General features: G+C 35.1%; 1 protein-coding gene across 6 annotated transcripts in view; it reads left to right on the top strand.

Annotated features, from left to right (window-relative positions):
- The first annotated feature begins 930 nt into the window (after positions 1-930).
- Positions 931-27,417, top strand: part of DDX60 (DExD/H-box helicase 60) — a 109,164-nt gene continuing 82,677 nt past the window's right edge. For 2 of the 6 annotated variants that reach the window (XM_025874426.2, XM_073892468.1), the window contains exons 1-8: positions 931-1,082; positions 8,068-8,177; positions 8,307-8,376; positions 8,989-9,178; positions 10,478-10,819; positions 12,524-12,640; positions 19,061-19,219; positions 21,068-21,226. In XM_025874426.2, the coding sequence (XP_025730211.1) occupies positions 8,174-8,177; positions 8,307-8,376; positions 8,989-9,178; positions 10,478-10,819; positions 12,524-12,640; positions 19,061-19,219; positions 21,068-21,226 (1,041 nt within the window). In that variant the 5' untranslated portion in view covers positions 931-1,082; positions 8,068-8,173. Of the gene's footprint in view, positions 1,083-1,951; positions 2,064-5,992; positions 6,097-8,067; positions 8,178-8,306; positions 8,377-8,988; positions 9,179-10,477; positions 10,820-12,523; positions 12,641-19,060; positions 19,220-21,067; positions 21,227-27,417 lie in introns of those variants that run through there. The other 4 variants (XM_025874427.2, XM_073892467.1, XM_025874430.2 and 1 more) reach the window with 4 other exon arrangements.

Genomic DNA, 27,417 nt, shown 5'->3' with positions numbered 1-27,417 from the left:
GGAGGAAGGAAGGGTATTACTATTATTAGAGATGTTAGTGAAGGACAGATATGAATATAGTATAACTTTAGACCAGTCACGTGTCAAGTTCCAAGCTTTTTAATTTTCTGTTTCATCATCAACGAACACCATCACAAATTTGCATTGAAGTGAATGAGTGAATGGACACCTTATGTATGTGAGAAATGCTCACCCTCTCCATCCCTACCTTTTTCTTTAACAATTTGACTCTCCAATTTATGACCAGAAAATATGTCATTCACTGCTCTGTCTGTTCTGTTTTCTGTGGAACAGTGTCTGCACATCTGTTCTTTACTCTCCTTGAAGACAAAGCAGTTGTGGCTTCCTGTTGTTGCTAAGATTACCCAAATCCACTGCCACCTCCTCTTGCCTCCTCCTAGAATTCCAATATATTTGCACATGAAATTAAGCCCATTAAGAGACTAAAAAGAAAGAGAGGCTAGTGTCAAAACCCAAACTGCAGATATCAACAGGCAGATATTTAGTGAAAATAACATTCAGGCAGAAATAAACGTGAACATGTTCCATTTTCAATTTAATTTTTAATGGTATTTCTTGGCCCAGGAAAGCTCCAAATACAGTTCACACAGAACAGTAATCATTAGCTTCTCATAATGGAAACTCCGAGTTCATGTATTCTTCTATACTGTTTTTGTTTTTCTTTTTGCTTTAAGATGGAACTGCAAGACTCCACCTCTCATGGTAGAACTTCGGGTTCCACACTCTTATATTTCATCTATTTCTAAACAGCTCTTCTTGATTTTATGTTTAGAGGTCCCAGATGTCTCTGCCTCACTTTCCTCTATTTTATTTCCAAATTCCAAAGTCCATATTATTGCTTTTGCTGTCTCTTAAGGTTCGGATTGAAGAGAAGGAGGCTAAAACTCACTTTTCTGGAAAACTGTCTTATCTACTTCCAGAAGGAAAATGAAACTTAGACGTCCCTGAGAGGAGAAACGAAACCGAAACTCCCTTCCAGGGTATAGAAGACTGACTGGGGCGGCTCCGCTAGTCAGAAGTCCAGGTTCAGACCCTTCGCCCAGCTTTCTCTCGGACTCCAGGTTCGTCCCGTCTTGGTCTCTTCTTCCCGGCGGGGGGCCGACCCCTGTCAGCGGCTCCTCAGGCGCAGCACGTCGGGGCCCGACTCTGGGGGGGGAGTGGGAGGTGCTCCGACGCTGGACCCCAGCTGGGGGCAGGGAGCGGGGAGCGGGGGCTGAGTGTGCGGAGCGGGCTCCAAGAGGAGAGGTATAACTAAGGGAGAGACTTGGAGTGGAGATGTCCCGCGCGGGTTCAAGCTCTCTGGTCGGAGCGGGGGGCGGCCCGGGAGCCTCTCCGGGCGCGCGGGGCTCCTGGTGCGGGTTGCTGCGGGCGCCACTACGCCCCCCGGGAAACGGTGGCGGTGGACGGGTCTCTTCGTTGGCCCTGGGAGGCAAGGCTTGGGGAGAGGCAGAGGAAAGAGATGCTGGGGAGGAGCGCCGGGGTCTAAAGTCTGGAGAGGGCCGAGTGTTCAAGCATTTAAGGGGTCCTCTTGAAAGAAAGGGTGCTGGGGATCTGGGGCCTTGAGGAGAAACTAAGAGAGATCAGATCTGAGCGCGGACAATAAAATCTAGACGTTGACAGCAGCAAGCAGCTTCCTACTCCACGCAGAATCCGATGCCCAGCTACAAACTTGCAGAACCGGAATCTGCATTTTAATATCTCGCAGGTGATTCCTACGTACCCCTACATTTTAGTGGCTTCATACAATAATAATTTATTTCTTAAAAACAGTTAAAATAATGTATTCATGGTGAAGGGGCATGCATTAGTTTTCTAGTGCTGCATAACCTATTATTGCAAATTTAGTGGCATAAGTCAATAAAAATTTATTATTTTTAAGTTTCCACGAATCAGAAGTCCAGGCACCGATGAAAGGAATCCTTTTATTTAGCATCTCACCCGAATGAAATGAAGGTGTCTGCTGAGGCTGCCATCTTGTCCAGGCTCTGGGTGCTCATTCAGGTTGTTGGAAGAATCCAATTCCTCGCAGCTATGACATTGAGGTTCCCTGTTTTCTTGTTGGCTCTTGGCTGTGGTGGCTTTTGTCTTCAAAGCTAGAAGGAGAATCTGTCTCCTGCTATGTTAGAGTCTTACATAATGTGACCTAATCATGGGAGAGACTATCCCATTCAATTCACCGATCCTGCCCACACTCAAGGGGAGGATATTGTATAGGGCAGTGCAACCTGGGTGGCTGGAGTTATGAAGGCCGTCTAGAATTCTGTCCATTGCTGGTCAGCTCTTCTCCAGACAGTGTTTCAGGAACTTGAGTCTTTCCATCAAGTGGTTCCGTCATTCCCTGGGCCTTATTCTCTGGATTGGACTGTATCTACTCCAATAATCTATGATTTCTCTTTTTTACCCTTCTCTTCTTCCTTTTAAAGATTGTTTAAATCAGAATCCAAATAGGGTTCTGGCACTACTATGATTGGATGATATGTCTTTAAGTTCGTTTTAATCTCTTTTATCCTCTTGTAATTTATTTATTAATAAATTGGGGTCCCTTCCCTTCCTTTTCCCTTCCTCTTTTTCCATCTTGTAGAAATTCTCTTAGTCTTCCTGGTATCACTTAACAGGTTCCTCTAGCTTATAAATGTCTTGTTAATTAATTGTTGCTACTAGAGTTTTGATCAAATTAAGGTTAAAAATTTTTTTTTGATTGGAGTATTTCAACAATGGTGTAGTTCTACATGGAAGTAGATATTTGCCTGTATTTTTATTGTGCTATCATCTAAAAATTGCAAGATCTATTAATTCATTAGAAGTTGTGATATAAATATAAATAAAATTTCCCCATTTATATTATTTGGTACCCCATTGGTTCAGTACCTATATAAGAAAGGCAATTTAACTTCTTGATTGCAGAAACCCTTAATTTTTGATGTATTATCTTTAGATACTGTCTCTGGGGCTTTCTTCTATGAAAAACAAGGGACTTAATATACACTCTTCTTTTTCTACTATTCATCCCTTTCTGAACCTCCCAATTTGGTTATTATATTATTTTTATATTGTCAAGGTTTATCATAGTTTACAGTATTTTAAAACTTTAATTCTTATGATTTGTTTCTAGCTGAATCAAAAATGGAAAGCCAAGTAAACAAGTTACAAAATTATTTATTATGTTATTCATTGTAGAAGCAATCTGTATGTTTGGCTTGGAAATGTAGTTATCATTTAGACTTCTGTTTGAAATTGATACTTTTCTAAATTCAAAGTATCATGGATTCTCCTATTTTTCTTTATAGCTTCCTTTAATTTTTCTGGATCATATGTAGTTTCACTGTTTCTTGATTGTCATATGCTTGGTCCGCCCCCCCCCCCCCGCTAATTTTCTGTATCATCTCTTTAAATAAAATTATCATTTTGGATAGGTGGTTGGTGAAATTTCTGACTTCTTTAATGTCTGGTGATAAGGTCTTTCTGCCCTCTTAATGGATTGAATGACTAGATATGGAATTCTAAGTTCAAAATATTTTCCCCTGGGAAATTTGCAGACATTGTTTTCTTTTATCAAAACATCCAACGATGCTCCTCATTTTATTCAGTTCTGTGTGCCAGGTACTATTTTCATCAATTTGTATATATCAGCTCATACATTTAAATAGCTAGAAAACACAACCAGAGGAAAGTAACATTATTGTCCGTCCCAATTTCATAGATGAGTAGACTGAGCTATAGAGAAAGTAAGATTATAAAACTAAGTTTTATATGCCTAAGATTATAAAACTATGGTATGTTTCAGAACTAGGATTAAAACCTAGGCATTCTGCCAATAATGCTTATGCCTTTAACTGCTTGACTTACATTTCTTTGTAGCATATCTCCATCTTTCTCTTTGCTCTTGGAGCTCTGCAATTTGAAGGTGCTATTTCTAAGTGTGTGTTTCTTTTTTGTCATTATTTTTTCTTAGTACTTGGAATAACTTTTCAGTCTAAAAATGTGTAATTTAACTGTGCTCCAATATTATTGTATGACTTTAAATATTATATCTTTGGTTATTTATATCTCCACTCATTTTCGAATCTCAGTTTTTTCCCTCTGGAATTACTGTGGGATGAATTTAAAACTTTTAAATCTATCCTCTGTATTTCTTAATATTTTTTTCTATTTTCCATCTCTTTGTTTTTTTCTTCTGTCTTATAAATTTCCTGGGGTTGCCTCAGTGACTCAGTTGGTTAAGTGTCTGACTTTGGCTTAGGTCATGATCTCAGGGTCATGGGATCGAGCCCCGCATCAGGCTCCCCAATCAGAGGGGAGTCTGCTTGTCCCTCTCCCTCTGCCCCTCCCCCACTTGTGCTCTCTCTGTCTCTCAAATAAATATATAAATAAATCTTAAAAAAAAAAAGAAATTTCCTAGCTTTTAGATCTCCAATTTAAGATTTCAGCATGTCCATTTTATTGTTCTGCACATGATTTTTTCCTGAAACTATATTTAAAATTTTTATGAGCATTTACTTTTTTTTCTGTAGCAGTCTGTTATTGTTGAATTAGATAATATTGTAATTATTGGGATGCTAATTTGAACTTTTTAAAGGACTATTCTGTCCTTGAATCATGTTTATTCATCTGGCTTCTTCTTAATAGCCCCCCCAATATCTAATGATTCTAATTTTTTCATTTACATTTATTCAGTGGTTATTATGATCGGAGGTTGGTTTTATTTTCTCTAATGTGCCTCTCCCTTAAATAAGAAAGAACTGGGCATAGTGATATAAATTCTGTGTAAATGTTAAGTGGGGCATGAATTCAGGGTGAAATTTCATAAGGAGTTTCCTGTAGGATATGTGAGAGGAGATAGGCAGGCTGTGGAACCCCTTAGTTGTCAAATTGGGAAGGGTTTTATTCTGCCACCATGGCTCTTGTTGAAAAGTTGTAGTGTCCAATAATAGGCACATATGTCTCATTAGTAATTGTTTTTTTTTAAAGATTTTATTTATTTATTTGACAGAGAGAGACAGCGAGAAAGGGAACACAAGCAGAGGGAGTGGGAGAGGGAGAAGCAGGCTTCCCACTGAGCAGGGAGCCCGATGCGGGGCTCGATTCCAGGACCCTGGGATCATGAGCTGAGTCGAAGGTAGACAATTAACGACTGAGCCACCCAGGCGTCCTCATTAGTAATTGTTGTTATTTAATTTAAAAATGGTGTTATTTCTTTCAATTTATGTGTATTCTTTTTTCAAATGATTTTGTTAGGACTTATGAATTTGTTTGGAGCTAACTACTTAATACATAAACTATTAGGTATTTATTTTGTCCTAGGAGTACCACAAAAATTTTTCTGAGACATTAAGGGAACTGTGAACATCTGGGAATCTATGAATTACCTTGTTTCATCTTATTTCATTCAGTCTGGCCCTACCTTTTCTGGAACTCTTCGTTCTGTAAGATACTTGGGTTAATTTTCTCCTGTTTACTCAGTTCTCACTGACTCATCTTTTCTGTTTGAGCTTGGTACAATTTGGAGAGCTGAAGGAAGACAATATGGCTAATGTGCAATTAGTGAGGTTGAGGATTGCATGAATTGGATGGCAGAGGGTTTTCAGGAAATTCTCTAAACTTCTTCCCCGAGCAAAAGCCCCATATAACCTGGGCTACACTTACTTTTCCTGTCTCATTTCCAATCAAGTCATTCTGTTTTATACCATGTGGAACAGTCTGTGGCATCAAACTTGTTATGTGGTTTCATATCTCTGTGCATTAAACCAGTGCTATTTTGCCGTCTGAAATGGGATCCTCTATATCTCTTACCTTCTCCAAAATGCTTCCATAATTCTTCCACATTTTTTCAATGTGTCCTTAAAACCTCAGAACAGAGGACCACTCCAGTTGATTGAAGAACTCTTTCAATTCTCTAATAGCTTCCTGTACCATTTCTGCTGGATCCCTCAGCACATTATACTTGATTTAATTCTCTTTAAACCATTACCAGATTGTAAGGGCCGTGTTTTATGCGTATTTGCATATGTTGCAGCAAGTACAGTGCTTGGTGAGGAGTAGATGTTCTATATATCTGAAAAAAGGCAGAATAACTAGGTAAGTGAGAGACCATGCTTTTACCCCTGTCTCCATTAAGTGTTTCCTAAACATTCCATTCCAGCCCACAGTAATTTCTTCTTTCTTTAAGCTTACTCATTTTTACAGTCATAAACTTCCTGGCATGTGTGCCTCACCATTATATTTTCCTTAATGTCATATAATATGAATATCTATCTATCTATCTATCTATCCATCTATCAAGTTTCACTGCCCTAACACACTGTATGGCATATTTGAGGAATGTCTCAATATTTGGTTTTTCTGACAGAATGCTCAAGTGCATTCTCTTCTGCCACTTTGACAGTTCTTTCTCAGTTACCTTTGCAGATGTTTCCTCTTCTCTGTTGACATTTATTATATATTAGTGATCTGCAAAACTGGATTTTCAGTCCCTTTTTCTTCTTCCATGATACTGTGTCTCTCTGTCCAAGCAAGCTCATTTATATCAATGGCTTTGTTTGCAATAATATTAAAATTACTCACATATTCAGGTCTAGCCCAGACCTTGCGTTTGACCTTAGACCTGTATATTTTTAAAAGATTTTATTTATTTATTATGTCAGAGAGAGAGAGAGAGAGAGAGAGAGCACAAGCAGGGGGGACAGCAGGCAGAGGGAGAAGCAGGTTCCCTGCTGAGCAAGGAGCCTGATGTGGGACTCGATCCCAGGACCCTGGGATCATGACCTGAGCCGAAGGCAGACACTTAAGGACTGAGCCACCCAGGTGTCCCATCGACCTGTATATTTCATTACTCCTGTCACATATCCTATAATAGGTCTTGAAATCAGGTCAAACTCAGACTGACCACAAATTTGCATTCATGATCTTTCCCTGAAATGTGGGCTTGTTCCGAGTTTTCCTGCCCAGGGAATGGCCTAGTCCTCCATCCTGTTGCATCAGGTAGAATCCTAAGAATCATCCTTGATGATCCTCACTCAGTCCCCCCTCTTCTCCATCCATATCAGATCCATTACCAAATTATGTCAAACTTACCTTCTACATATTTAATATCCATAAGTTCCCCAAACTATCAACAAACTATATTACATCAAACTATGATCATTACCCTTCTGGACAGTGGATTTTCCTCTCTGCTCCAGGAACAGGAACTTTGCTCCCATCCTATCTGTTCTCTCTACTGTAGCCAGAGTCATCTTTGAAATTGTCAAGCCACTTCTGACACTACCTACTTAAAATCCATCAGTGGCTTCTAGGATGAAAACATGCCCTCAAAGGCTCTGCACGCTCTGATATTTCTGGAACTCTCTAGCACAGCTAGCTCTTTCCTCACTCTCTCCGTTCCAGCTTTGCTGGCTTCTATTTTGGATCTAGTACCACCCACATTCCTTCATGCCATAAGACTTTTTTTAAAAAAATTTTTTAATCTTTTTTTTTTAAAGATCTTATTTACTTATTTGAGAGAGAGAGAATGAGAGAGAGAGAGAGAGAGAGAGAGAGAGCACATGAGAGGGGGGAAGGTCAGAGGGAGAAGCAGACTCCCCGCTGAGCAGGGAGCCCGATGCGGGACTCGATCCTGGGACTCCAGGATCATGACCTGAGCTGAAGGCAGGCGCTTAACCAACTGAGCCACCCAGGCGCCCGCCATAAGACTTTTGTACCCGGTATTTTGATATTCCCTCTGCTTGGAATGCTACTCTCCCCTACTCCTTCGTTTAATTAATTCTTGTTTCATTCTTCAGAAATCAACTCAAGCTTTACTTCGTTAGGGAAGCTTGCTCTGTTCTCTTGGACTTTGTCATATTTGTAATTTTCCATTGTTTATATAATTATCCAATTAATATTTGTCTTTCCTGATGGAGGTTAAGCTCCATGAGAACTGATCCGCATGTTGTCTTTTGTTCATTCTTGTATTCTCACTGCCTGATGTTTTGCTTAATATACAGTAGTTATTCAATACTATTTGTTGATGGAATAAATGAATTTCTAATTTTTCTTCTTTATTTGTAGGTCTGTCATTTTCATTAATAACTGCTGCTTAGAGGTACCAAAGTAAAGGATATTTGCTATATTTAATATTTTCCAGTTCAGTTTTGAGGCCCAGGTAGCAGCAAGAATGGGTAATTTTCAATTTAAACTTTTTATAAATTATAAAATAATGATTCTTTAAGCTACACAATTTAATAGAATTAAAATAACTTTATTGTTATTTCTTTTTCAAATAATAAGTAAACAATCTTTTTTTACAGATTTAGAAGAACACGTGATGTTTTTAGAGAGAATGTCACAGCTAATTTTGAGTGCAGTGCCAAAAGCTGAGTGAGTATTATAGTCAGAAATAAAGAGAGGTACAATTCAATATCATTTTTCCTGTATATCTATTTGACATTAAAGTAATGTCTGTCTAAAAGAAGTAAAGTCTATTATCTCAGTATATATTATAGTATGTTATATCTGTAATTATATATATATATATGTATGATTTTTAACAGAACTTTTCAAGCTCTTTGATGGTGAATGGACACAGTTTTCTCTTTATTTGTACATGGCTGTCAATGAACCTATTGTTTTATAAAGAAATAAGATTGATTAAGTGGGAAGCATTTAATACAGGTCTATATGCAGAATAGAGGTGTTAAATTCCTGATTCCAATCCAGATTCTGACACATGGTCTTACATAATTTGCTCTATCTCTTTGAGCCTCGGTTTCTGTATCTATAGAATAGGAATGATCCTGCCTTCTTCCTACGAAGGGCAGTCATGCATATGGATATACTTGAAAAGTCTTATCATAGAGTCTGACATAAAATAATTACTCAACAAATTACTTGCTGGTGATAGTGATAATGGATAATAATAACAACGCTACTGCCTTTTTTGGGCCTTATTGAGTCGATATGTAATTTTTGTTTTAACTGCTTTCATTTTAGATATTCCAGTTTATTCAATGATTTTGTTGAATCTGAATTTTTTCTGATTGATGGAGATTCATTACTTGCTACATGCGTATGTGAGAAATCATTAAAGCCAGGGCAGGAGCTCCACTTCTTTTATCTGGTTGAATGCTATCTTACGGATCTTATCAGTAAAGGAGGACAATTTGCCATAGTTTTCTTCAAGGTAAGGTGACAGCAGAGTTCTTTCCTATGATTTAAGAACTAAAACTAAAATTCCTTACTATTTTATATTTTTTTTCCTTATTACCAAGTTAAATATAAGAATTCAGAAAGTTTAAAGGGAAGAACAGAAAAAATTACTCATAATCCCAGTATTCAGAAATTACCATATTTGAGATTATATTTTAGGGACGCCTGGGTGGCTCAGTTGGTTAAGCGTCTGCCTTCGGCTCTGGTCATGATCCCAGGGTCCTGGGATCAAATCCCGCATCCGGCTCCCTGCTCAGCGGGGAGCCTGCTTCTCCCGCTCCCTCTGCCTGTGGCTCCCCCTGCTTGTACTCTCTTTCTCTCTGACAAATAAATAAATAAAATCTTTAAAAAAAGTATATTTTATTCTCAATAATTAAACTTCATATAAAGACACACAGGGTCACGAAGGAGGATGAGAAATCCCCTCAACGGAAGTTCAGTTGATCTCTGGATTTTGCTTTTCCAACTCTGAGGACTGCTTCTGTCTTCAGAACTCAGCAGTCAATTTATTTGAACCCAGAAAAATGTCAGACTCATTAATACTGCTTTGTTTATTATTTGCTCTATAGTAAATACTTCTGAGGGAATATATTTTGTCTTCCTTTTCCAATTATGAATATAATTAGTAAAATATTGAGAGTTTCAAATACAAATAGGTATAACCACTACCACTCCTTCCTTATCCTGTCCTAAAGGTAACCAGTGTGTTACTCTTAAGGATTTTGGCGTGTGTCTGTTCAGTCACTTTGCAATCTATAATATTGCTAGATTTTTAAACATTGCTAACTTCTTGCCAGTAATGTTTTGAATAAAGAGCCATGATTCTAATGTTTATAGTCTAGTTTACTGCACTAATTCTGATCTGTTGAGAACAACCTCTGCCAATTCAGGAGGATCATACCAAATTGGAACAATCCTCTCAAAGTGATTCACTGTGGTTTCCTGTTGTGGATAATTTATAGCCACCATTTGCTTTTGCATATTTTTCTGTCCTTCTTCTTTTTGAGGTGACATTGGAGCGGAAAAGAATAGGAAGGGAAAGTATGATACGCCTTGACTATTATGTGCCTGCTTAAAGGGGATGTATGTATTTAAATCCAAATTGTGATTTATGGCATGTATTTGTGAAATGACAGTCAAGGCTTAAGCGTCTATTCCCTGACTATAAAGCAGAACAAAACTGTGTTGGGACATATTCCTTTAATGACTAATGATATATGTAAACCAATTAAATGATAATTTCAAAAGAATCTACTTTATCCCATCCCCACAGGATGCTGAGTATGCATATTTCAACTTCCCTGAACTTCTTCCTTTGAGAACTGCTTTAATTCTTCATCTTCAGCATAATACCACCATTGATGTTCGAACAAAATTTTCTGGATGCCTGTCACAGGAGTGGGAAATTTTCTTGGAAGACAGTTACCCATATTACCTGATAGTTGCCGATGAAGGCTTGAACCATCTACAAACACACCTTTTCAACTTTTTAATTACTCAGTCTTGGGCAATGAAGGTCAACGTTGTGCTTTCCTCAGGGCAAACATCTGATATTCTTCGACTTTATGCATACCTTATGCCAAGCATGTATAAAAACCAAAAATTTTTCAAAGAGGTAATTGATATCTAAAGATAAATTTCTTTTAAAATTTTACAAAATTTTCCATGTTACTTGGCTTAGTTTTAGTTCTGCCACTTCTATGGAAATTATCATAGGCTTAACAGAGAAATCTAGAAAATTGATAATAAGGATAATACAAATGCAGTCAATAGTTCAGAACTTGTTGTAATAACAACAGTGATTGGTACTTCTCATGAGTCATTTTTTAAAACCTTTATAGCAGCCCTTTAAGTTAGGTGTTAGTATCACCTGTGTTTTGCAGGTGAGGAAATAGGTACTTGAATAAGCAATTTGCTCATCATCAACACTAAATGAATAATAGAGCGTGGATTTGAAAAGAAGTAGTCTGACTCCAGCCCTTACTTGACTAACTACAATACGGTATACTGCCTCCAAGTTAATGAAGGCCAGAAATGCATTAAATTGGAGGGAAAAACTTATGCCTCTTTTGCTGAGACATATTACTGAAATGATCTTTAATACGGTAGTTCTAATAAAACAATGGAGAAGGGTGATGAGGAAGGAAAATAAGTGAAATGTTTATTTCATAATATTAAATCATTAATAGAACTTTCAGAGTATTTAGAATTTAATTCCTTGCTTGGTCTTTCTCTTTTACTGGATTGATATATTTGTCAATTACTCTATTGAACTTTTGGGAGTTAAAAATGCATACTGCTCTTATAAATAAATCTAGTTTCTGTTCACATTTCACTACTTATAGTGAATTCTAAATATGAAGATAATGCTGTATTTCATCAAAATGATTTTTGAGTCAGTTAACATTCTTTACTCTGAGAATAGTAATACCCTCATAGTATTTGGAGACATCCAGATGGTTGTCATGAAATCTGATAAGATAATTTATTTTGCTTTAGTTAGAACTCCAGTCATTAAACTATTTCCAACTCTAGTTGCCTACTGTGAGTAGGAACAGCGCTGGGATTGATTTTTATATTGGGAAGAGGTACTGTAATCACTTGATCTCATTTTTTTCTGTTAAAGCAATTTCTGAATCTGAGTTTGAAGGGAGTGTTACAAACATCTTTCTCAATCTCTCCTTAAGAAGATTTTTTTTTAAGTGTTAGATTTTATTTCTAGTATAATAATATATTTCCTAGTTTATTGGACACTCATTTTAAAGAGGTTATTTCATTTATCTCCTTGAGGACTATATGAGATGAAAATAAAAATGTAGTGTATGTTGATAATGGTTTTTGCAGGATGATAGGTACCTGGGGGAGATTATGCTATTCTTTATTTTTGTGTGTGTTTGAAATTTTTCATAATAAAATATAATGTATTAAATGGCACACTCTTTCTTTTTGAGATGTTGGAAATGTTCTAAAATTAAATTATAGTGGTGGCTGCACAACTCTGTAACTTTACCAAAAGCCATTGAATTGTCCCCTTAAAAAGTGAGTGAATTTTATATTATGTTAATTATACTTTTTATAAAGTTGTTAAAAAAATAAAATGCACTAAATTCCCAAACAAATATTAATTCAGCAAGAACAAAATAGTGCTGCTTGGCAGGCTTTAAAAGCATTGTTGATGATCTGTAATTACATTAGTGTAATTTTTTTAACTGGGAAATATAGTTTAACAATTATATCTTCAATATATGATTTTCTGTAGTTGGAAAGTGATTAGCTATTTTATTTGTGACAATTTATGTGACTTGCCATCTTTTTACAGAATAAAAAGAAGATTGAGATGGCTTATAAAACCCTGATTAAACAATTGGAAGAATGTAGATTTTCAGCACTAGAATCACTTTTTGGAAATTTAAAATGGAAGAATATGATGGAAGAGGTACTGAAACTTTAAAAAAAGCACTTTTATTTGAACTAATTTTTTGATTATAAAAAAGTTGCAAAAATAGTACTGATTTCCCATAGATTTCTCACCCAGGTTCCCCTAATATTAGCATCTGATGTAACCATGATACATTGTTCAAAACCAGGAAATGAACATCAGTATAATACTATTAACCAAGCTTCAGACATTATTTGAGTTTCACTTACTTTTCCACGAATGTCCTTTTTCTGTTCCAGGATTCTGTCCAGGGTCCCACATCCATTTAGTTATTTTTCTCTAGTTTCCTCCAATCTGTAGTAGTTTCTCAATGTTTCCTTGTCTTTTGTGACCTTGACGTTTTTGAAAGGTAATGATCAGTTATTTATTTTTTGGGGTTTGTCTCATGTTTTCTAATGATTGGAATGAGGTTATTATGTAGTTTTGGCAAGAATGCCAGTGAGTTGGTGTTTACAATATACCAAAGGGTCCATGATGTTGATGTCTTAACACTGATTAAGGTGGTGCCTTCTGGCCTTCTCCACCATAAAGTTACTATCTTTCCTGACTCTGCAAATCCTGCTTTTTCTCACACTTTTGCCAATTAATTTTAGAGCCCATCCATGGATCTTGTCTGTGACAGTTATTGCTAGATCTGTTTGAGTAATGGTTGTTTTCTATTTCACTTTTTCCTTCTACTTTTCTTACTTGGAGTTCTCCTATAAGAGAGAGCCCTTGTATCTCTGACCTTTACTTGTTTATTTATTTATATCAGCATGGACTAGTGGATATTTTATATTATAGATTAAAGTCCAATATTACAATTGTTTTGGTGCTCACATTGTTCTAGGCTTGAACATTAGAGACTCCTTCAGGTTTGCACTTGTGTTCTTTTGCATGCCCAACCCCCCTCCCCATTTTTTTTTCTCTTCTAAAACCCTTCATTGAGGTTTGATGACATACCTTGTGGTGATGGTTACACAGATGTATATTTATCTTCAAATTCATCAGGCCCCATCTTTTTGAGCACTGTTTTACTTTTTGAAACCACAAGATGTTCCATTCTCATCTTGTATTTTCTCTGCCTCAACCTTGAAATCTACCACTTCTCCAAGGAGTTCTGGTTGCTTTTGTTGGAAAACAGCATTTAGAAGCCAAGATCTAGGAATTATGTTTGTTCATTTCTACTGGGGTGTCATTCTCCTGGGGACTTTTCAGCAGACACAGCTAAGAAATACATGTATGTATGCTAAGCCATGCATGTACACCTGTCTATTTTTTAATCTATCATCTATCTGAAATATCATGCATTTATACCAATAACTTATACTCCAGTCCAACTTCATATCCTTCATTTTATGCCTTCCCTTTCTTTATTTGTAATTTCCTTCTCCAATTATGAGAAAGTCAGCTCTCATTACATACAATATATTTACTTATTTTTTCAATTCTAGTATATACATGAAGTGGTTTTAGAATTGCTAACCATATCTTGTGAGAAACACATTTACTAATTGGATTACAGGATTTATGTGCACTTCTTTTTATCTTTAGTCATAGTATATGTAAAACACTGCTTTCCAAAGTTATTTAGGTTAGTTCTTTTCTTGCATACCCCATTTAGTTTGGCTGTTATTCATTACTAATATAGTTAGGTTCATTGGTTAGTATTTGTATTTCACTTTGGGTTCCTGCAAGCCATTTCCATATTGTTTTTAAATAGCTATTTATTTTGGAGGGTATATGAAATGTATAGGAAGCATACTTAGGATTCTAAGAATCAGAGATATAAAAAATGATATGCTCAAAGAAGTGACGCTTTGTTCTTATCCCTGCTACTCTGATCCCATTCTCCTCTACAGTTACCCCTTTCCCAAATATTTTCTGTAGGTAATTTTTCTCTTTAGTTTCAGAGTTATCCTTCTTGCATTATTATTGTTATTATTTTTTGCACAAAAAAGCAGATGTGTGTAAAAGATCATATATTATAGGTATTTTTCAGTGCCTTTCTTTTTACACTTAACAGCATGTTTAGAAATCATTTTAAAGCAATTTATAGATATCTTCCTCTTTATGTTATATAGCTGCATAGCACTCCCTCATGTAGATGTACTATAACTTCTTTAACCAATTTCTTACTACAGAATTTATATTTGTTTTCAACATTTTGCACTTATAATCAATGCTATAATAATCATCTGTAGTATATGCAATTTTGTATTATTGGAGGTATAGCCCCAGAGTAGATTTTAAAAATGGAATTGAGTCAAAAGATAAGTGTATATGTTGCTTACTTAGGTTTTGTCAATTTTCTTTTTAGAAGGATTATATCATTATTTTCTTTCAATTTTAAGTGTTTTCTCTATATTACAGATATTAGCACTTTGTGATATATTTTATGAATATTTTCTTCCAACTTGTCAGTTGTCTTTTGACTTTGTTTATGATTTTTTTGTGTACATTTAAAATTTTTTTCCTTTTTATTTATTTATTCATTAATTAACATATAGTGTATTATTTGTTTCAGGGGTACAGATCTCTGATTCATCAGTCTTACACAATTCACAGAGCTCACTATAGCACATACCCTCCCAATGTAAAATTTTTACTGTCAAATTTATTAATCTTTTTGTTAAGTGTTGTTGCCTCTAGATTTTGAGTCACAGTTAGAAAGCCTTTCCCTACATACATCAAGGTTAAAAAGAAGATTTGCCTGTGGTTTCCTCTTATACTTACAATTTTTTAAAATTTAGATTCCTAATCGATTTGCAATTCATTCTTGTAGATAGTGTGAGATATGGATATAATTTTTATTTTTTCAAAGGGATGTTCAGTGGCATTTATTAAAAAGTCCATTTTTATCCCAGTGATTTTTAGATGCCACATCATTTATTAGATTTCTATATGTATTTGGAAATAAATCTGGACTTTCTACTCTGTTCCTCTGGTTTATTTGCAAATTTTACACTCTTGATTATAGAGACTTTTTTTTAAAATTTTATTTATTTATTTATTTGAGAGAGAGAGAATGAGAGAGAGAGAGCACATGAGAGGGGGAAGGGTCAGAGGGAGAAGCAGACTCCCTGCTGAGCAGGGAGCCTGATGCGGGACTCGATCCTGAGACTCCAGGATTATGACCTGAGCCAAAAGCAGTCGCTTAACCAACTGAGCCACCAGGCGCCCAAGTATAGAGACTTAATAGTATTTTTAATGTGTTGTTTAGCTAGGTTTTCCATGTATAGTTTTTCTCTTACAGCCATTTTGCATTTTTATTTTTCCATATGAAATTTTGTTATCAACTTGTCTAAGTTAAAAAAAATCTTGTTATTTTTGTTGGAGTATATTGAATTTATAAATTAAACTGGAAAGAATTGGCATCTTTATAATGTTGAATTATTCCATGCAAGAAGAGGGGGTGCATCTGTTCTAGTCTATTTTTGTGAGTTAAAAAAATTCCTTATATATGTTTTGTATATTTCTTGTTAAATTTTTTCCTAAGTATTTAATGTTTTGTTGTTATTAAGTAAATTTTGCTGTTATTCCAAGATTTTATCTACCATTGTGTTCTTTGGCTCTTTGTTGTTTATACATATGAAACCTGTTGATTTTTTTGCAATTCTTTGTGCTGATGTCTCATTGACATTTTAATTTTTGAATCAGTTTAATTATTCTTTGGGGTTATCCATATATACTATCATATCATCTGTGAACAGTGATAATTTTGTATCTTCTTTACCCATTCTTATGCCTGAAATTACCTTTTCTTGTCTAGATGCATTAGGTAACAAACCTGGTACAATGGTGGATAAGTAGATATAGTGGGCATTTTTGCCTTGTTCCTAATCTTAGTAGAAATGTCTCTAGTGTTTCCCTGTTATACACACACACACGTATATATATATATTCATTCTGATGTTAAGACTGTATCCCTCAACTTATATTTTTTTGAGGGTTTTTATTGTGAATGTGTATTGAAATTGTGGATACAATTATGATTTTTAAATAGTTTCATTAATATGGTATTTTGATATAAATGGATTTTTAAATATTGAAGCAACTCTATTTCTGGAATAAATCCTATTGGATCATGGTATTATTTTCTTAATATGGTGTTGGGTTCTGCTTGCTAATATTTTGTTTAGAATTTTTGCATCAGTATGCATGAGTGATACTTTTCTGTAGTTTTCTTTCTGCACACTTTAATTATTTGGTTGGGTATCAGTGTCATGCATGCTCCATAAAAAAAAGATTAGAATATTTTCTTTTTCTTTTCAGTATTCCAAAATAATTTATGGATCACTGGGATTATCTGGTTTTTGAGGATTAAAATAGAATTTCCCTATAAAGCCATATGGGACTGGTACTTTTTGTGGGGTAATTTCTTAACCTTCTCTATTTGTCCTATGGAAATTGGTTTATTTAAGCTTAGTAACTCCAATGGGGTCAATTTTTATAATTAATCCTTATGAGGAAATTATCCATTCATTTACATTTCATATTTATTTGCATAGAAGTTTGCAAAGTAAGCTATATGACTTTTTAAAAATTGTTTGTTTCAGTAATTTTACCTTTACATTTTTATTCTGTACATTTTTTATTTCTCCCACTTAATGATCAAATTTGCTAGTGGCTTGTCTGTTTTTTAAAGTTTTTCAAAAATCCCTAGAATTTTGATTTATTAATTAGATCTGTCTACCAATTTTCTCTTAATTTTTGCATACTTTTATTTTTATTTTTCACCTCTTTTTGCTTTCCTTTAGTTCAGTTTGTTGTTCCTTTTTAGATTTTCTTTTTGGAGCTAAGAATTTAATCCATTTTTTTATTCTTTCATTTTTATTGTTAAATATGTTTAATGCAGTGAATTTTCCTTTGGTCACTGCTTTAAATTTATCCCATAAATTATGATATGTAGTGTTTTTATTATCATTTTTATAAATTCTGTTTGTATTTCCCTTTCACCAGGAGTAGCTTTATAGAAAATGTTTTTAAGCTTAGATTGAAGGGTCTTTGTGCCTTATTATTTTTAAAACTAAATTCTACCTGTAGTGCATTTTGATCAGAGCGCAGTTTGTAGTGTTTCTACACTATGGAAGTTACTGATGTTTTCTTTGTGACTTAACATATGACCAATTTTTATGGATGTGCTGGGGCACTTAAAAGGAATACATCTCTATCACCAGAGTTTAATTCATAGGATCTACACTATTGATTATGCTGTTTAAGTCATCTATCTTCTTGCTTGTTTTTTGTCCACTTGATTTCTCTTGTACTGAAAGTAATATATTAAATTCTGTTATTATTAGTGTGTTTCTGAATATAGTTCCTTTAATCTCCTGTAATTTTTGCATCGTAAATTTGGTTGTGACATTATACGTTGCATAATGATTCATAATTATTCATATGAGATGAATCATTAATAAAGGTTACATCTCCATTATAAATTGTGGCTTTTAGAATAGAAGAATGCTTTTCTTTTTCACATTTAATGCTTTTTTCCCCCACATTTAATGCTTTTGCGCTTGAATTCTCCCTAGACTGCTGTAAAAATTGCTAGCCTCTCTTCTCTCCTTTTTTTTCCCGCCATTTGCCTGGTACATTTTTAGTCCTTCTGTGTCACTTTTTTAAGTTGTGTTTCTTGCATACCACATGTATTTGAGTTATTAAAAATTCTTCACATATTTTATTTTTACTGGATGCATAATATTTCCCTAATGCTAAACACCTAAATTATTTGAGAATTGGTTTCCACAAATAATTCTGTATGAACATCTTGGTGCATAAATCTTGGTACACATTTTGTGTTATTTACCTAGCCTGGACACCTAGAACTTGAATGGCCAGTCACAAAGTATCAATATATTTAATGGTAATCATATGTATTGCTAAATAGCTTTGCAGTAATTATGTACCTATCTGTACTCTCATTAGCAAAGCATAAGAGAAATGACACATCACATGATTTACAGTGCTGTCTTTTATCATTAGAATATTCTAATATTTGTTAATTTGTAAATAATATGCTATTATTATATATTTTTATTTATATTTGTATTTTAATTTATATTATATTTATTTATATTTTATTTATATGTATATTATATATATTTTATAAATAAAATATCTATTTAATTGTTCATTTATTACTAGAGAGGTTGAACATTTTTTCCATTTTGTTAATATTTGTATTTCTTTTGTAAATTATCTTGTCTTATTAAAGGCTGAGATGTTTTGTTATTGATTTATAGGAGCTCTTTACATAGTTAAATTTTAATGATTTTACAAAAATATGTATTTCCCATCTTAAAATTTTATCATTTTTAACAGAAATATTTATAGTTTTATATAGTCATATCTTTGTATGATTTCTTCTAGTAAGATTACTTATGAATAAAAATGTTTTTTAAATATCATGACATTTACAGTTTTCTCCTGTGACAGGCATGTGAAACTATTTCTCAGCTTAAGCAACTCTGGCCAGAAGGATCTGACATTCGGCGTGTTCTTTGTGTTACTTCATGCTCGTTGTCTTTGAGAATGTACCATCACTTTTTAGAAAATAGAAAGACTACCTCTATTGAGAAAACTAACATCCAAGAGGTGTGACTGTTATAACTTTACTGTGAAACATCATTGCTTTCCACTTCTGAAATTTTACTGATTTTCATCTACCTTTTCTTCCATTTGGTATTTTATTTATTTCCCCAATTTAATTATATAAATTTCTCCCAAAAGAGGAAAAAACTGGAATTCGTTTATCAGAAATATCTATGATGCTGTTATATGATTTAGTATTTTACTATACAGACGTTTCCCCTTAGTACACATTTAGTCACATTTGTCCAATTATCTAGAAGAAGGGGTAATAAGAAAGGAAATTAGTGCTTGGTGAGAGCTTACATTATAATGTTGCGGGTTCTTTATATGCCTTGTGTCTTTATATCCTCACAACAGCATTTTAAAGGAGGTATTTATTCCCATTTCACATATGGAAATCCCTGAGGTTCAGATAGTCCGCGTAACATTCCTTAATTAAAGAGCAGTGTGGAATGAGGATTGAACCTGTATCTGTCTTGTTCAAATTCCATAATACCAAGCTGTCTTTAGAAGGGAAATTCTTTTTTTTTAAATTTTATTGTGTTAGGTTAATCACCATAAATTACATTATTAGTTTTTTTATTTTTTTATTTTCTTATGTTAATCACCATACATTACATCATTAGTTTTGATGTAGTGTTCCATGATTCATTGTTTGCGTATAAGACCCAGTGCTCCATGCAGTACATGCCCTCTTTAAAATCCATCACTAGGCTAACCCATCCTCCTACCCACCCCTGCCCTCTAGAACCCTCAGTTTGTTTCTCAGAGTCCATAGTCTCTCATGGTTTGTCTCCCCCTCCGATTTTCCCTGAAACATGCTTGCTGTAGTGCCATCCTAGCTGGAAAAATACTAAAGCTCTTAACCTTCTTTATGATTGATAGAGTTCATTAAGAATCTGTTGACCAGTATGGTTTGTTGTCCAGCTAAATAGTCTTCCCTATAGATATGTATACATATGCACATGTACACACACTCACACACACATGTGAACACATATTGTTTTGTATACAATCTGACTGCTGGGGATTCTTGCCTGAATTTTTATTAAAGTAAATGAAGCTTTTTGTAACTTTTATACACACAACTTTTTGTAACTTTTATACACACTGAAATGAACAAGACTTACTACTTTTTACCTAGCATCTCTTTATATTTGGTTTTCCAATATCTACTTGAATATATTCTTAGTAAAATATCTTTTGTGTCATTAGGCGTGACATTTTACATTATTATCACAAAAATGATATCGAACGAAGTATATCTCTTTGGAATTTCTAGTCATTAGACCCGATTTGGCCCTATTTTGAGGCACTCCAAAATAAGTCTTAGTTTTGTTCCAGTGACAACCCTGGAAACATTTGAGGATGGTGAAGAGGTCCTTGTCCCGTCATGTTAAATATGCCCATTTCTTTACCCTTTTTCTAATTGGGTAAGTTTTTTTTTTGATGTGTCCTGGTTTCTTTACTCTGATACTGTTCAGTGTAACTTTTAAAATATGATTCCTTGGACAGAATAGGGCATTTAAAGGATGGCTCCATCCTTGCAAGGTCCTGTGGGATCATGACTTCATTAGCTGCTGGGACAGCTCATGTAAAGTTAAGCTTAACTAAAAATACTTAGAAAATGCTTTATGTAAACTGTTATTGAGCTGGCAGTTCCCTGCCCCCTTGCCTGACATCTGTTTTTTATATGCAGCCAAATTTATACACGAAGAAAAAAACTCAAAAACCTATAGAATGAAGAGTGTAATAAAGCAGAATGTGGCTGCTGACCTTTGTGGTGCTGCATGTGTATTATGCAATTTCATAGCCTGCTGATCTCTATTTTACCTTCTTTATTTTACTCAGGGGGAAAGTAATTGCTTAGCCCTGCAAGAGATGGAAGATTTGTGTAAACTGCATTGTCTCAGTGTGGTTTTCCTACTCCACTTACCTCTTTCTCAAAGAGCCTGCACTAGAGTCATCACTTCCCATTGGACTAAGAACATTCACACTTTCTTAGAAATGGTAAATATGATCTTTGTTAGTTTATTTATTTTTTTGTTTCCATTGTTTGATATAAAGAAACCACAGTCACCTTCAAAAGTAGATTTATAAGGGTGTGCCTGGGTAGCTCAATTGGTTAGGTGTCTGACTCTTGGTTTCGGTTTAGGTCATGACTTCAGGGTTGTGAGTTCAAGCCTCATGTTGGGCTCCACTCTGGGCACGGAGCCTAATTAAAAAAAAAAAAAGATTTATAAGGGAATATTGTCAGCCCTTTGGGAACCTTAAAGATTTAGTGGCCTAAGTCAATCTCTTCCTAATTTCAACAACTCTGGTAATAATAACAAACAGCATGATATATACCCAATCTAAGGATAAAAAAAAAGCCTCTCTATTTTCCTTCTAATTTCTGTCAAGATCAGGTTTTTGTGTCATTAATTACAAGAGATTGGTGACCATTGTGTTCTGCTTTTGAGAGGAATTGAAGATATAAATGTAATGGTTATTTTTGTCCATTATAGATGTTAGAGAAAATTTGTAGACTTTAGGAAAGTAGCAAAAACAAAAGAAACACCAAGCGACCACACTATTCAAATAAATTCATATATTACATTGGAATGAATATATATTCATGTATGAATATATATAAATATTTTTCTTTTCATGTATTTTAAAATTTTCTTTCATACTCTTGGTTAACCTCATTTTTTAATGGCTACTATTTTTTAATGGATGTACCATGGTTTACTCACCCATTCTTCTATTATAGGATATTAAGAGGTTTTAATTGTTGTATTATAAATGCTGTTATTTTCCAGGTTCTTTGAGTGTAAGCCTTTTCCTTTTTTTTTTTTTTTAAAGGAAGCCTTTTCCTTTAATTTGGGGATATTGACTTAGACTTCATGCCCAGAAGTGGGATTAGTGGATCAATTTAAATGGAAAATTTTTAAAAATCTTGATATCTGCAGTCAAAATGTTCAAGGAAAGTATTTTAGAACCAATCAATTAGTAAGCTAGTCCACAAATATTTATCTAATGTATAAGCATTGTATGAGTCACTGGGGATACAGTGAGAAAATATATTTACCCATCTCACCCCACCACATTCATAGAGCTACATTTTGCAGGAAGATAGGTATTGAATTTTTAAAATTAATATTAAGGAGGAACTACAGGATACTTTAGAGTCTGATAATAAAAAGATCCAATTCAGTTAGAAAAGGGTGGCTTCTTTTAAGAGATGAAGAGAAGTGAAGTAATGTAAATCTTGATGGATTTGCAAGTTGGAGAGAGGATGAACACTGGATGCTAGGAGATGAAACAGCATGTGGGGTCACCATGAGAAGAACATGATCAAGGAACTGGAATACAACTTATGTAACTGGAATAGAAAGAATATGGGAAAGTGATAAAGCTGAAGAGATGGATAAGAGACAAATCATATAGGACTGTATAAATCCTGTAAAGAGAATGGAGATTTAAGTTGATCATAAGTACAATGAGAACCAACTGAATAATTTCATGCTGATGAATGGCACTTTCATTAAATTTTTTTTTCTTTGTCTTGCAATGCAGAGAGTGCACTGTAGGGGCAAAACTGGATTTAGGGAAACCAGTTAGGTGACTGTTACCTCAGTTCATGTAAGTGTTAATTATTTAGGGACTAAGGAAATGGTAAGTAAGGATGAATGGCAATAGGCAATATCAACAATCATTTAACAAGTTAAGTGTGGGCATGAGGGAAAGGGAGGAGTCAACTGACTCTAGATCTCTGGCTGGAGCATTTGTGGGGTTGATGTCATTGTATGAACTATAATTGCGGAGGAAGATCACAAGTTCAGTTTTGGAAATACTGAGTTTGAGATGCCAATGAAATATGCAAATGGAGATTTCTAGTAAGCAATTTGAAATACTGGTTTGGAGCTTAGCAGAGTAGAATGAATTGGGGATCAAGATTTGGGAATCACTAGCCTATGGATGTTAATTGATGCCATGGCAGTGGATAAAATTATTTTGGGAAAGACAAGAGGGCCTAGGACAGAGACCTGAGATCCTCCAATATTAAATGGTTAGGAATAGATTGAAACACTGGCAAAGGACACTGAGAAGGAGCTACTTAGATGAATAGAGTTGTAAAGCTAAGAGAATGGATTATTGTGAAGGTCAAAGGAACTGGGCTTTTCAAAAGGTGGGTTAATAGTACCAAATGCCATGGAGAACTGTAGGAGGTTGAGGACTGAAAATAGTACTTTGGGTTTAATGGCATAGGACTCACTGTTGGTTGTAATTGAGATAAATATTTAAAAAATATTTTTTAAAAAAGAAATATTAATGGAGAGGCTAGAAGCAAAAATCTATGGTAGAGTGGATTCAGTAGTGAGTAGAAGAGAGAAAATAAAGGTGAAGAGGATTTATATGTAAGGAGTTGAGAATAAGGGAAGTGACTCAGGATAAAATGGGATAGGAAAGTGGGTCAATTAGGAATATTTTTAAAATGGCAAAGACTGAGCATGTTTAAATTAAGGGAGAGGATAGGATGAAAATACAGGGAAAGTAAGGTGAGAGGGATGGGGTCTAGAGTATGTTCTTATATAGAGGGAGTTATAGTGCCATTTTCACAGGAAAGAATAAAGAAAGAATGGTGCAACATTAGCTGTTATGGAAGTTGTAAGATAACTTTGTTCCTATGTGCTAGTTTAATTTTCTTTGTGAAGTAGGAGACAAAGTCATATGCTGAATGTTGTGGCGAGGAAACAAGCCCAGAAGTTTAAGAACAATGAAATATTTTGGAAATATTTATTGGGGATCTTAGGGGAGTAAACTATATTGAGAAACAATAATGCTGTCCCGCCCAGCACTTTTGAAGGCTAATTTGAAGTTTTTGACAAAACAGTTATAGTGGCATCAATATGTGTTATTGTATGATTTTCTTTTTCTAGTAGGTCTCAGCAACATGGCCATAAGCACGAAAAGCAACTGACTGGATGGTATGAAAAAAAGGGACAAGATAATTTAGGCACAGAAAAGCTATTAGTGGATCTATATAGTTTTATGGAAAAGAAAAAAGGAAAAATGGAAAAGAGATTTTAGTATCCTTGCAAGAAGATTGTAAAAATGATAGACTAGAAAACAAAGTTTCATGGAGATAAACCAAGTGGACTCCACTGGATAGGTCCTATCCAGAACTGAGGTCCTGATACAATCAATAAAGAGGTGTGAATGATCATTATACAAAGTCAGAGGGATGGGTCAACAGGTGGGAGTAAGGAATTATTCATCAGAGAGGGTGGCATACACTTATTATTTCCTTGTCTATGTCTCCCATTCGCTTATTTTTCCATCTTACTATAAATGTCTGCAACTCTCCACCTGAAGGATTTATTTGCTTGATCTGAAATGCTGGGTGTTAATTCTCATGCCCTCCACCAATGACAGATGAGGAATTGGTGAATGAAGACCCCCAGCTTCCTTGTACATAAGTTGAAATAAATACTGAAATGTATTCTACACTGTCTCCTAGAATTCCCCAGTGGAATTAAGTTCTAGTTGTCCCCATTGGTCATGGATTGGATAATGTATCCTTTATTGGTTTCTTTTCTCTCCTGTCTTACTTCTGCATTCCCTGGCTGGTGTTTCTTGTGATCATTCCCAAATAAACTCTATTACTTGAAGTTGAGTGTCAAGGTCTGCTTCTAGGAGGAGTGCAAACCAGGACAGAGAGGGAGGGGAAGTTTGGGTGATGACAAGGTCATGGGTGTGTCCATGAGAATGTGAAATGGATAGAGTGGTGAGGGAGTCACTGGATATAAGAAATTCAAGAAATGTTGCAGTAATTGTCTGCTTGGAGGTTAAAGCTATACATGGTGTTGTTAAGACAGAGGCAGAGGAAGAATGTGAGCCAGGCGTGAAAAAAATCATTAAGTGAGGGGAAGTGAGCAAGGAATTTGCTAACTGAACATGATAGGGAGGACTTTTGAATAGTACAAACAGATGGAAGGCTGAATTTTATAGAATAGTGTAAAAAATAGTTTGGAAGGATGAGTTGGTGAGTGATGAGGCTACCACCTCTACTTCATAATCCTGAGGTAAAATTGTGTGTGGAAGGATGAGCAACTTTTAGCTGTTAAAATTGCAAGGAAGTAATGTTATCGGGGAAGAATCAGAAATTGCATCCATGTCTCTATTTGCTCACTTTCCCATTTTCAGCAAATAAGTGTGTCAGAACGACCTGAGAAGAATCATTTAGGGTTTCTTACCCTTTTTTTTCCCTAGGGTCCCCTATGGCTGTCTGATGAATTCTATGAAGGGAATTCTCCCTTCCTCAGGATAATATAAATGCATAAAATAAGATACTTAGGATTACAAGGGTATCAGTTATATTGAAATAGTTATTAAAATATTAAAACATACATTTGTGATGTGGTAATATATGTATGACCTCATTACTACATTAGACAATCAAATAACTACCATATTTTCAATGTATGATAAGTATAAACAGTATCTCTAGATGTTTGTAGCACTTGCAATGTAATGTGAAAATATGTTATTTCTACTGGTGCCAAATCCCAGCGCTGGCATAGGAATATGACATGTCATCTGGGCTTTTTATTGAAAATACACATTTTTGCTACAAGTTAGCAAAAATAAAAATACAATTTTCTGATCTAGTCCATGAACTCCCTAAATTCTGTCGGGTAAAAAATCCTGTGATAAGATCTTTTCTGCATGATCTCCCTCCTTACAACCCCAACTTCTGGTTGGACTGGCATGTGCCCTTACTTTAGGGATTGGGAAAAAAAAAAGTCAAATTTCCTGCCCTTTGAAAGAATAATATTGATCTATATATAACAAATATTATTGAAAAAGACAGTCACCTTCTTCTGCCCACATTGCACCTCCCTCATAAAGTGTCCATGAATTGAGGAGGGGAGAGAGTTGGAGAATAAATGAAGTCACCATGAGTGGGGTGGGAAGGGCATGATAGAATCCCCCTAAAGTTTCTGAGGTCTGTGCATAGAGAGAACCTGTGACTTAGTTTTCAGGACACAGACTGGGAGATAGCTAGTCTCATGTAGGATACCTGTGGCTATATGTGCCAGGGAATTGGACTGGAAAAATGCAATATTGTGTCTATCTATGAAAATGTGGGAATCGGTCCCTGTACTTCCTGAAGGAGGGTCTGAAAGTTCTTGTAGGCTCTAAAGGAGTCATGCTAGTTGATTGAGAGGCAAGGGGAAGCTGCTAGTCTTTACAGAATTCTCAGAAGCCAAATGAGGGGATAAGTGGGAAATGACATGGAAAAGACCCCTTTAAATCTGAGGACTGTATTTCAGTAGACTATGAGCTCCATGGAACCAAATGGAAGCCACTCCACAGCCATTGACCATTAAATCTCTATTCAAGGGACCTGGGTTTATTGCCTGTATAGAATACTGAAGAGTGAGGTATAACTGGAGACAGCCATACTGAGTGGTGGGCACCATTTTTTACCAAAATGTATAAATTTTTTTATACACACGTTTTTTCTGTTTTTTTTTTTTTTTTTTTTTTTTTTTTACCACAAGTGTATAAACACTCTTGTCAAAGCCTGGCATGGGGGACTCATGAAGAGACTTGATCTGAGTGTGACTAGGAAGTAATTGAATTGGACTGATTTTACTTTGTAGTGCTTACATTATATTTACTGAAATAGCATAATGTGTATGTAGGATCAACAAAGTTCAGAAACAGAAAAATACATTGATTGTGTATCTAGGTTTAGGTTTATATTTGTGAGCATTTACAACTTCTCTAACAGAAGTGTAAAAGGGTTTATTATATGGTATACAAAATACTATGTGGTTCTGCTGATGCTTGGGGGAGAAAATATTTTCCTATATCCCAAATCCCATTGGGGAACTCTCCTCTAGGCATTTTGATAGTCTGTTAGAAAGAAGCTGACTATGGTTAAATAAAGGAATAGGAAGACTGTATTTCCAGCTCCTTTTAGTTTATTTATTTAATTTTAAAGATTTTATTTATTTATTTGAGAGAGAAAGAAAGAGAGAGAGTGCATGCAGGAGCGGGGAGAGGGACAATGAGAGAGGGGAGAGGGAGACACAGACTCCCTGCTGAGCAGGGTACCTGGAGACAAGGTTTGATCCCAGGACCCTGAGATCATGACCTGAGCCAAAGGCAGGAGCTTAACCGACTAAGCCACATAGGCACCCCTA

This window comes from Callorhinus ursinus, unplaced genomic scaffold (assembly GCF_003265705.2).
Source record: "Callorhinus ursinus isolate GAN/ISIS: 27379988/994484 unplaced genomic scaffold, GSC_fseal_2.0 scaffold4, whole genome shotgun sequence".
Lineage (NCBI taxonomy): Eukaryota > Metazoa > Chordata > Mammalia > Carnivora > Otariidae > Callorhinus > Callorhinus ursinus.
Note: the sequence above shows the minus strand (reverse complement) of the source record. Positions and strands in the feature narration are given on the sequence as shown.